The sequence below is a fragment of the Solenopsis invicta genome, chromosome 3 (genome assembly GCF_016802725.1).
Source record: "Solenopsis invicta isolate M01_SB chromosome 3, UNIL_Sinv_3.0, whole genome shotgun sequence".
Classification (NCBI taxonomy): domain Eukaryota; kingdom Metazoa; phylum Arthropoda; class Insecta; order Hymenoptera; family Formicidae; genus Solenopsis; species Solenopsis invicta.
Window position 1 is genome coordinate 26008258 of NC_052666.1, and position 12868 is coordinate 26021125.

Genomic DNA, 12868 nt, shown 5'->3' on the forward strand with positions numbered 1-12868 from the left:
CCCCCGTCGGATCGCGAGCGAAACGTCCGACGGGTATCTCCCGCGAGGCGCGGAGAATCGTCCGCGCGAGGGAGTCGACCGCCGTCGAATTCGTGATTCCCGCCCACCCTCGATCGTTCTACGGTTCTCCCGGGAGGACGACGGCTTCAAATTTTGGCGCGAGCTGCACGCCAGTTTAACATCAGCGATAACTTCGCGCCGCCGAGGGAGTCGTGACACTCGGCACGTGACTGTATTCACGCCGTGTATCGCGAAACGAATTCCGACCGTCCCTCATACCCCGCATACCCGGCGTGCGAACGTCCGAGACTCGTGGCTCCGGTTTCGTAACCCCGGCACTTCGATCGTCGCCACCGTCGACGCCGCCGCCGCCGCCGCCGCTGCTACTGTCGTCGCAGCGACGCAGCGTTTCCGAACATCCGGAAGAACCGGGGTGATTCCGACCCGGGAAGAGCAAAGCAGTTCTCAGCGAGTGTAGTTCAATGCGCGTTTGAATTTGACCTCTGTCGGGGTCTAACGAACGCGCCCCCGATGTGACGTCGTTTCGGGAGTTCCGTGTGCCGCGTATGTAAATCGAACGGACCGCAGGTCTGACATCGTCCTTCGTCCTTGGAGTGTCCTCCGGAGAGTGTCTCTCTCTCTCCGTCTTCTCGGCGGCGTCTCGTGCCCCCGTCGGATCGCGGCGACACACGGAGCGCGGATGTGCACGCGTTCGCGCGAGGAGGCCGACCGGTGGTGGTGCGCCGTGTCGTCGCTGAGGCTCTAACAGCGGCGACCGCTCGGCGACGGCCTCGACGTTGCTCCGAAGTGTAATATGTTACTCACGGGACGCATCCCGCCGACGACGATCGGGAGAAGAGAAGCAGCAGCAGCGCGCAGCGAAGAAACGAGGAAGGAGCGAAGCGGAGTCTGTTGACGACCGAAGAAGCGAAACTTACGAGCGTAGCTCGCACGTTTTCTTTTCTTTTCTTCTCTTCTTTTAAACGAGTGCACGGGACGATCGCACGAGGGAGAAAAGTGTCTCGTCGTCGTCGTCGTCACGTACGATATGTGAGAGAAAAGTGCGATACCAAGGATAAGTCGTGGTAAAAGGACCTTTCCTCCTCGAAAGAGAGAAAAAGGGAGAGAGAGAGAGAGAGAGAATTCGTCTCGACTCTTTCGTCACGCCGCCTAATAATCCTCCCGAGACTCCGCGGTTGTGTCAGTGTGTTTGTGTGCTCTTTTGTGTAATCGACAAGTGGACAAGCTCTAATCAAGCCATGGAGGCATCCGGGTTGATCGCGGAGAGGCTCCCGGGGATGAGGCTCGTCGGGATGAGGTTCCTGGTGCTCGCCGCTGCCTGCCTGATACCGGCCGTAAAAGGTTAGTCTTAATTTTTTTACCGTCGCGCGGGGAGGAAGACGAGAGAGAGAGAGGCTCCCTTCCGACGGCGACGGCGATCGGTGTCGTCGCAAAGCAAGGAAGAAGTCGCCCGGTATCTCTCGCTTCGCGTTTCGGGGAGCGTCCTTCAGCGGCCGGGGATCGAATTACCGTCGTAATTTCGAAGATAAGCGAGAGGACCCTCCTCGGGTTAAGTGGCCGCTCGTTCGCCCGCCCGCTCGCTCGCGAGAACGCGGACAACCTGATTATAATTAAAAGATTTTTCGCTATCGCGTTTTACCGGATTGCACGTGAAATGTTGCCCGCGCGCCGGCGATTTTCTCAGATTCAATTTTCGAGGAAACAATTTTTTCTTCGAGAGAGGAAATAAGACCAAGTTTTAATGCCGTTTCGCGCCTCACCTAATGTTCGATAAAAAGGATAATTATTTCCCGGAACGAGACTGCGTTCTTCGGTAATTTCTCGAATCGTCGACTCCGAGCGAATACAAGACGCAGTCGTTGTTTACTTAGCGCTTTTAGAAATTTCTAAGAACTACGAAGTTTTCCGAGCGGTCGCACGTGCGCGAGCTGCAGAATTTTTGTCATGAAACTTTTTTTTGCATATTTTTCTGGAATCGGAAACCGTCCCTTACAATTTTATTTCCATCGGAGCTTAATCGTATGCGGAAAAATGTCGAGTATTTTTAGCTCCAGCTCTCATTTCGAACATTATTGGTTCGTTCAAATTCCTTCTCGAATGTCCCTCAGGGTATTATTTTATCCTTATTGTTTACTAAATATTAGACAAAGATAAAATGATACCTGGAGAACACTCGGGAAATAATCGGAACGCACCGTGAGAGGGGTAGAAAAGTTTGTAATGGCGGAAAATTCGGTGAATTTTGACTCGTATTTTGATACTTGTGATTATAATTACATGATTAATTATGATTAGGAGCTCCATTTTTACAATTATTATCACTGTAATCTTAACAATACTCTTTATAGTTTTATCAATTATGAACAAATTTTTCTAATTATGATAAATTATAATTTTCAAATATTAATATTGTAAAATCATGTATTAAGATACGCGTGATAAAAATACAATAAATATTTTTATATAGTAAATGCAGTCAATTATATATACTTGAATGTAATGTAATTTTTTAAACATTCGTATTTATTTATGTAATAATTAATGGCTAATAATTTGCATGATTAACACAACTACTATAAATATACAGTTGGCGCTGAAAATAACCATGAATTACAGTGAAATTACGGTAATTGCAACTGTATTTTTTTTCAGTTTACGCATAGAAAATGAATTGACTACTAAATAATCCTTTTGTGAGTTATTTGTATTACATATTACGATAAAAAAACTATTTTCAGAGTTATAAAATATTAACAAAATATGAAGCTATTGCAATCTCATCTATCGCGCGGTGTAAATCTGATGTTACATTACAGAGATAACTCGAGAATGAATAGAGACATTGAGATGTATATTATTTTGTTTTTTAATTAAAGAGTATAAAATTTTTTACGGAGCTACAATCAATGGTTATTGTTATTTATTTACGTTTTATACCAATAAAAAGCGAATTCTATTTCTTAGATTTTTTTGTTTTTTGCCAACATTTTATTAATTATTACCGGATTTCTTTTATTCTAGTTTATTTTACATTGGAAAGCTTCCGAAACATAATCCCGTTTGGTTCAGTTAAATATTGGTATTCAAAACCATCATTTACATCGTTCGAGGCTGCAACAGCTTGATATGTTAATATGATATGTTAATCTTGTAACTTTAGAGATAGTTTTTTATTGTTAATATATAATTTACAAAAGAATTTCATATTCAATTCATTTCTATATCTATACCAAACAAATTTTTTATCAAATAAATATATTTACTTGAACATAAAAATGTTTTTCAGTGTATTTTAACGAAGATTATGCCGAGTTTTCGCTGTTATAAATCTTTTTACTCCACTTAATGTCCGTCTTTTTACATCAATAATATACTGTTTCTGTACCAGAAAAAAATTAGTATTAAATCAATAATTTAATTGTTTCATATGTAAGTTAGAATATCAAATCTTGAAAGAATTTAATATCTAAAACAGACATAATTTGCTAACATGAAGACAGTTTGTTTTTTTTATGGAAGCAAATTATGTCTAAGATTATCAAATTTTTTCAAGAAGATTTTGTATATGAAACAATTAATTATTGATTTAATATTATTTTTATTCTGTACATTTATTATAAATGTGCGTCGTCTTAAAAATTTAATTCTTCCAAGGCATTCGTCATTTCCCGCATTGCCATCACGAGTCTAGCTTTTAATCCATTCTACTAAAATTACTTGCGAGAAACAACGGAGCATAAGTGCACCTAATGTACGGTTACTCATCTCCAAGTTAAACTTGCGCGTACAGTTTCGCGGAGAGAAGCACGAAATTTCTTGGTCTTATTTTTTAACGGAAGGATTTTTTTCATAGGTAATCCGAAGTCGAGCTTTCCGCATACTGAAAACGTCAAAATGTTAATAGTTTCCTAAAGTTGTACACCAATTTAAAACGCCGGCCTCTTCCGCGCGCTAAATTACTCTGTAATAAATAACAGAATCTCATAACGACAATTTCCTTTAATTAATTCCGTGCGCCTTTTAAATCGAACAGGATTTTAATCTAGCGCTTGGTTGTCGCGATATCTAATATCGAATATTGAAAACTCGCAAGAAAAAAGGAAAGAAGTGTAACGTTTGTCCGCTTTCGTATTGAAGAAATCGACTTCAGATTGGATGTAGTTGCATAATGTAGCGTATTTTTTCTTTTCCTTTTTATTTTTAATAGAAACAGGATATAGAGAGGACCTATTTTTTTCTTCTTCGGTTTATATTCTGGGTCATTGTATACGAAATGTTCCACTCGGAAAAATCTCAATTTTATAGAATCGTAAGATAACCGTATTTTTAATAATCTGATATTGCATATCGCGCATACACGTCACATTTCACGAGAGGCTCGCAATTTTTTGTTTTCAGTAGCGAATAAAAATTTACGAAAGCGTAGAAAATTGCGAAAATTCGTACACAATGTTATTCTATCATGTTATTTTTAATACTTTTTAAATATATAAATATTTATAATTTTTAATAAAAAAATATACAGGGTAGAACGTTTAAACTTATTATCCAAACTACGTGTCATAATAAAAAATGTTTTAGAAAGTTGTATGATCTGGCGGCGGATAAATAAAGGTGAAATTAATTTTCAAAAATGAAAAGAAAACAATTTTTTATAATCGTGCGGATGTTATTGCCTTTTTTTAAAATGGAATTATATGATTTTTTTATACAATATGATTTCTCTATTTATTATGTAAAAATATTAAGGTAGAATTATTGAAATCAATAAACATTTTATACTTTATTCTAACATGTTTCGATATAAAATATAAAATATCTGATACATTATTAATTTTTTGATAATTGTATCACTTTTATATACAGGATAATGAGATGAATCATTTGTTGTAAAGAAAACATATAGTAACTCGAAACTTCGTTTTAGGAAATAGTTTGTAACACTTTAACGACCCACCTTGTATATTTATTATAAAAATTATAAATGTTTATATGTATACATATAAAGTATTAAAAATAAAATAATAGAATAATTTAGTACGAATTTTTGCAATTTTCTACGTTTTTGTAAATTATTATTCTCTATTTGAAACAAAAACAGCATATAAATAACGTATAATAAATATATACAAATGTGTATAAATTCGATAATTACACAATTCGTTGATTTTTCAATCGGTTATTTGAGACGAGGATAAGCGATAGTGCGCTACTTTTTCACAATAAACCTAACAATCATAAAATTACATGCGAGATAGCCATCCTGTTTTAAAATAGATTTAAAAATAAATACAAAACGCGATTGGATAGTAAAATGGCTTTCAGATAAAATTACAGATAAATCTTTAAACACGTTATTGCATTTATCAAAATATTTCAAAATTTATCTCGATCGATTCTAAACGTAGTATCGCATTTTGAATTTACGACACTATCACACAAATTTCGTAATCTTTAATCTTTAATTTACCGTTAACGCACACATTTTCATGTTGTTGCTTCAACTTTATTTCCGTAGCTGTTTAGCAGCTGATGAATACGCACACGTTCGTCGATTCATTTTGCTATTTGTGCAGGTCTCTCTATTTATATTAACGTTGTCTGCGTTATTGGATGGAAAAAAATTACACGTTACCGAAAAATGAGTTTTCCGCCGGCGCTAACGGTGTGTCGCTTGCATTATGCGGCCGCGCGTTAAAAATATGATAGCATCATTCGGAAGGGGCGAAAATGAGGGAACGTAACAAGGGGGAGGGGAGGAGAGAAGGAGGAGGGGGGAGAAGACGCGAGATATTTCATTATAAAATATGATTTAATTTTGAAGTGCCGTTACGAGATGGCCCGGTTTTCGCGCAATGCAATCCGGTTGCCTCGTCGCCGCGCCGCCGTCCGGCCAGCCGAAAAGAAATAACGCGAAAATAACAACGAAGGGTGCCGCGCGGGATCGATATTGTAATGTGTTTGTCTATTAAACTACGCGAACTGAAACTTTGCAAAAAGAATGGTTCTACGAAACGGATGGCGGCATTGCGCGCGCGCGAGATATTCTATTATCCCGTTTCGCGCACTGATTTAATTGTGAATGGAAACCAATTTCGCGATACTGGATGTATACATATTGCGAAAAATTCTGAATATTACGCCCGGTTTTTTTTTTCTGCGTGTGCGCCGCTGCCCGGCGCGCTGTGTACTATTTGCGTCATTATACTTTTATCGACGCGTAAAAAGCTCACAGCGATATTCCGTCCTTTCGATCACGTGCGCCGATTTCACGTGTGCTCCATTTAATCATTTCTATATCGCCGGTTTATTGCATAATGATATAATTTTTCCGTAATTGACTGCCGTGCCGCGGTCACTGAGCAGTGGGGCAGGTTATACCCAGGCTGAAACGCGCCCGAAGGAAATTTTACCACGGCACGCAATTCGTATCTTCCTAATTGGCTCGATTGTTTTTTAATGGATATGGCGCGATTAACGCGTTGCACTCGAAACTTTCTCAAATTCTCATTGATCAATGCTGTGTGTATCTGTAATATCCTTTAATTTATTAATGTACGTTTCTCATTAACAAGAAATCATCGTTAATTAACTTAAAGCCGTTTAAGTCCATTACATTAACCTTTGATGCGCCAATATTGCTCGAGAAAGACCCATGGATCCATTGAACAAATACATCTATATAAATATGTGTGCACACCATATTTTCGTTCCTCGTTACATATCGTTACATATTTATTCACCTTTTTTTTGTTAACGGACACTTATTAAAAATAATTATTGTGCATTTCCCTCGCTGAAAATGTGACATATTCCGCGAAAAAATGGCCTTTGAAAGCCTGAAGTTGAATTCGACCCAGTTTCGGTAGCGTCCACGTTAACGTACGCATAGACACAGACACACACATACACACACACACACACACACACACACACACACACACACGCGCGCGCGCGCGCGTAAAGCTTCCGAGTTTTTAATTTACGAAAACGTTTCAATTTCGAAAATCAAATAGTTCGATAATTGAATGGTAGATTAAAATATCGTCGAAGGCGGAACGAACGTTGGCGTTACTTAAAGAGAGTGAGAGCGATTTTATTATTGATATATTTGATCCTTCCTCTCGCGAGTGTTTACGATACGATAGGGCGATACATCGCGTGGAACTTGTGTAATATATCGTACCATTTTCCATATATCCTCGTAATCTCGTATTACTTTTCTTCGAGCACGTTGGGTGCCGTTGTTGCCTCGCAGCTTGTTTTATTAAACCGGCGCAACGATCGCGGGTGGATAAGCCGAAGAACTGTTATACTTGCGCAGACTCGCGGCGCTTTTCCTCGCCACCACCGATGAAGATACGAGATTTAGGGGATTAGAGCCTCGCGCATTTTACATGTCAAAAATTACGTACCATTCGTAACGCAAATCGTGACCTGGCAGTCGCCAGTTTATCGAGATTTACCGCGTATACAGCAGCCAATTATTGCGCAGTCACGTAGACGTAGTTCGACGTTGAGCGGCGTATTTGCGCATAAACAAAATGTCTGCTAAAGTTTAAGTATCGATTAACACGCGATTCACTGACACGCATGTTCTTGAATAAACCCGGAATCGGTCCCTTTGATCAGTGAACGTTTAATCGCAAGTCTATATTCGCTTATTTAACCCCGCCTCCCTCTGACGCTCAATATTCTGGCGATTAACCCTCAGTTATTTTAGCAGGGGACGCAATTCGAGCCTCTGTAATAAGGTTTCCACACGCGATGGTATCGGCATATCCGGCACGAAATGCTACGCGCGCACGTAGAAACTGTCGACGAGCGGGAATCCTCAAAACATCGGGACTCGGCGCGCGGTGTGTAAGGACTCGGAAAACTCCCTCTTGGATCGTGGCCAGGGTCGATTGTAGTGCGGCCGCGATACGAGATTATACGCGAAGGATAGGAGAATACAGAGACGGAACAGAGACCACGGGCAACAGCGAAAGGAATTTGATATATTAAAAAACGGAGAATATAAGAGAGGAAAGAGAGGAGGAAGGAACTCTGGCGAATTTTATTATATGAATCGTTCATTCGAAAAACAACATAAATCGACTTTCGCCGAAATTGAGAAGGAAATTGTGTGTCTACCTTCCCTCTTTCTCTCTCTCTCTCTCTCTCTTTCTCTCTCTTTCGATTCTGAATCCCCCTAACATTTCAATTTCAATAAAAATCCACTTGGCGAGAGATGCCAAATGCGTACTTAAGTTATTTTTTTATTATATTTTACATTTGGCAATGCTTTGGATGCAAATCATAAAGCAAAGTTCAAAACTATACCTTGATGTCATAGACATCTATTATATTACACATGTTAAACCTTTTAGTAATATATAAATTAATTTGTTATAAGTTTTTCCATAACATGTTGTGAAAGGTGTGATTTAGAAAAACCGTCATTTAAAGCGTATATCTCAAATCGTATCGTCTTCGAAAATATCGAATTTAAGAATTAAAATAATTAAAAATATCAGAAACTATTGACCAACATTTATTTTATTAATAATCTATCGAAAAAGCAATCAATTATTCAATAATAAATGAAAAGGTAAGAAATAAAATTGGCTTCAATTAATTTTTGTAATTGACATATTTTTATTCACAGCAATTATTAGTTTTATTGCTATCATTCATCAATATTAAATTAATATCGTTTATATTACAATAAAGTTTGTGTAGGTACGAATTAGAAAATTTGATAGAGTTATCGATTTAATTTTCACAGTAATTGTATATATAATGAATGTAAAATATTTTACGAGTCTCTTCTTTTACGAAAATATAATAATTCAAAATAAAATTGCATAATTATGTTTTTATTAGCTGTATAAAGTGATGAAAAATTCACATCAGTTATACCTGATTTTATAATGCTTACAGCATACACAAAACAAGATAAAACTTGTTAAATTTTTATCTATATCACTTATTTTTTATTTACGTTTTATTTTTGCCACTAAATGTTGTTTACATGTTGTGAACATGTAAAATGTTGAAGAGCTACGCATTCATTTATTTCACCTATGTTGTTTTTCAAATGATCGATTCCAATATGAGTCTCTCTCTCTCTCTCTCTCTCTCTTTCTCTCTCTCTCTCTCTAGTGAACTATGAATTCATCCGCGATCTTTGACAAGACGAACGTTCCTCCCTTTCCGCATGTCTGGGATATCGCGTAATTACGAACTTGAACTTTCGAGTAACTGACGAGGGGAGCGATCGATGTGCAAGCGGTGCTTTCTCATTCGGCCCTCCTTTTCGGTTGGGAAACTTTGACCATGCGATAGTTGCAAAACTCTGCCCTGTAATTGCGGTCGTTCTGCTGCGTTTCTTAATAAACTGATAATGCAGCGGGTGGAATGTTAGCGGCCCGTGCCGGCGATTTGGCAATTGATTTCATCAATTGCGCCACGGCGATTTGACATCGACCGCATTGCCGCGTTAAGCCTGTATTCCGCCGATGGAGCTTGCAGGTGTAACATAACGTCGGGATTAGTGACAAAAATCGCACGCGGCTCAGCTGTTTCGTAGCCAAACGCTGGCATATCGTTTGGGAATATATACTGGAAAAGCAACGCCCAGAGAAAAAAGTTATGTTTAAATTGATGAAATTTCTTCAACTTGATTGTTTCAAGTTGAAAAATTTGAGGAAAATAAAAATTTATTTAATTTCAAATAGTTAATGACGTTATTAGCCTTTTTTAAAGTGAATAAATTATTTGTTCAAACAAATCATTTTTTAATTAAAACCAAGTACCGACCGAAATGAGAGGAAGACATAATTAGTTGTTCTGATTTAAAAAAAATATACATTTCTTTCATTTAAAAAAGACCTGCGTTGCACAACCAAATTGTTTCATTAATTCTAATAAAAGAAACAATTAAAAAAATTTCTTCAAAAGATAGAAACTTTTTTTTGAGTGGTCTTGTTGCCTTAGACATACACCTTAGACATACACACTCTCATTTTAATCCTGAATAATACACCAGTTTCGAGGACCCTATCCATTGTTATCATAACTTGAACAGAAATCTTGTAGGAAATATCAGAATAGTAAAATTCATTAATAAAGTTTAATTAAGTGTATTAAATTCTAAGTATAAAATTTTGTGCTCTATTATAGCAGCCATAAATTCGGTTTGTTTTCAGTAAAACTCACTCAATTATACATGTCTTCTTGTGATATAATCAAATCATCTTTCTTAATCTATATTTCTTCCTAGAATTGGATATTTAGCCAAATCGAGCCGAAGCAAAGTCAGGGAACGTCTAGAGTGTTAATCGATTTATGATAAACTATTTATCGGTCTTTCGTAACTGAAAAATATTACAGATACTCGCCATCTGCGTTAAGGAAAGATCGACTTTAAATCGCTCGCGGAATAGCTAAAATTAATATCCGGCTGTTTAAAATATCTGCCGGGCGATTGTCAAACATTGTCGTCCCTTCTTTAACAATAGAAAATAATAATAAATTTTATTGTATGGAAAATTCACAAGAGAGATAAGTCTCAGTGTAGTCACAATAGTCATCGTTAGTTCTCCACCGAAACGCGCGCGCTAAGCGATATATAATAACTTAGATTTTACTTCTCGTCGTGTGTATATCTCGCGCGGCGTACATACGTACGTATTGGATATGCTGCAAGTGAACGTATATTCGCTTCTTCGCGGTGGATATCGCCCTCGAGTGTATCCACTCCGCTCGTTCGCGCTCGTTTTTCACGGACTCGTCGCCGATTGCTGGCGGCGCCGGCGAGATGCGGCTCGGAACGTTGTCGTCGTCGTCCTCGTCCTAGTCGGCGTCTTTGCGAGTTTTCTCGCTTTCTTCACGGTTTCCCTCCTCTCTCTCTCTCTCTCTCTCTCTTTCTTTCATCTTACGCTGCCTCAGACTGCCGCGTTCTCTTATTCCGTTCTCCAGACTTCTTGAGATCAGGCGCGCGTATAGCTAGGCCAAATGGAATCGCAGCACCGCCGTGCCGCACGCCAAATGTCTTTGTTCCCTCGTGTCGTAATACGTAGAAAGCTGAGGAGAGAAAGAGAAAGAGGGACAAGTGGACAGATTGCAGGCGATACCGCGTAAACCGCTGTGCTTCCATTCTGCTCGCTCGGCTCGGCTGTTGCGACGACGAACGTCGACACGCGTGTCACTGCGTAAATAAGTGTGTGGTGGTAAAGGATCTACACGCCAGCTGCTCGAGCTTGGATTGCGATTAAGGGATTGCAACCGGTGTCATTTCGTCGGGTTGAGATTTCAACGCGTTTTAGACACGCGAAAATGATCTCACGTTACGATACGTGCGCTTGCAAGGGGAAGTTTCGATACTGGCGCAAAATTTGTTCATAATTATTCAACTGAAAATGATGCATTCGTTAATCCCATAATATACAATATATTAACATTTAAAATGTATAATTTTATACTTTATATAATTCGATATTATATTAAAATATTAAATTCCATTTGACTTCAACGCTCGCTGTTTATTATTGCGTGGTCGTTACGAAATAGAAATTAAAATTTTTCTTACAATTAAACTATATAAAGATTATTGGCGATAGCCATTTTGTTTTATTAGATTTCATTCGTAAAAATTTGGGCAAAACCATTCGGCCAACACACAAAATAAACAAAGCTTTTTCCGTAAGTTGGCAAGTCGATGTTGTCGAAGTCTGTACTCGTGGTATGATTTAAAACAAAAATTAAACAGTTTATATTGCACGTACAAAGTGCGGTATGAAAAATAAACAATAAAAAACCGACAAAAGAACAACGGACGGAATGATGGTGTGGCTTTTGTATGTTTCGCATTGTTTTTTAAAGAGTTAAAATTGTATCGTCGAAATTCGGACGGTCCGCGGACGAAAAATCACCAAATCCGACGCGAAGCGCCTTCTCTGCATGTTCCCGCTAAGTGCAACAAACTTTTCATGAAGCCTACAATAAACTCGTTAATGCGTATACAAGCGTACACTGTGAATCTCGCGCGAGCATAGATCGCGGGATATTTTCGGGAATTACTACTCGTAACGTCGGAAACGAGCCGGCGCGAGCGGACTGACAGGCCGGAAATTTTTCGATACATGTACACACGTATATACATATCTATACGTGCAGAGGTTGAAGTTATCGTTTACCCCTTCTAAATTCCGAATGCGTGCGGATAAATGATTTCTGTTTCGTTCTCCTCGGGCTATCACATCGAAAACCGGTCGTCATTGCCAATTCCGTTTCACGTTATAATTAATATTTTGTCGCAATCAGTTATTTATATTCAAAAATTGCAGGAACGATAAATTCAACCACTCTGTACACATCACCGAAATGCTTTTCCCCCGTGACTCACAGTGGACACTTACAAATCACGAGCGCGGTAAACCACTTGGCCTTCATTCAATCCTAATTTAAATTTAATCATTAATTATTAATTCATCGCTACTTGGCACAGAGGTTATCCTGTGTTTGTCTCGATTTTTCACGGACGTGTTATCCAAAAGAAGTGTCGCCGTATTATACTTGGGACAGTCATTTTTCATTAAATCAATGAGTAACATGTATCAACAAAAAATGTACATGGATTAAATAACTAAGTTGTATGTACTTTTCTTTAATAAATAGACCAGGTATAAGTACACTGAGAAAACTCTCCGATTGAATTATTCTTTTAAAAAGTAACAAACAAATATTTGCGACTATTGGACAAAAAATCTGGCCATGATTTATTGGGAATGAAACGAACGGATTATCCGTTCAAAAAGTGATGGACAGATATATTTTCTGTTCATTTTCGAACATTCTGGTT

General features: G+C 38.5%; 1 protein-coding gene across 5 annotated transcripts in view; it reads left to right on the forward strand.

Annotated features, from left to right (window-relative positions):
• Positions 1-391: 391 nt before the first annotated feature.
• LOC105197268 (nephrin) overlaps positions 392-12868 on the forward strand; it is a 300694-nt gene continuing 288217 nt past the window's right edge. For all 5 annotated transcript variants that reach the window (XM_039447072.1, XM_026133136.2, XM_026133137.2 and 2 more), the window contains exon 1: positions 392-1362. In XM_039447072.1, the coding sequence (XP_039303006.1) occupies positions 1260-1362 (103 nt within the window). In that variant the 5' untranslated portion in view covers positions 392-1259. The remainder of the gene's footprint in view (positions 1363-12868) is intronic.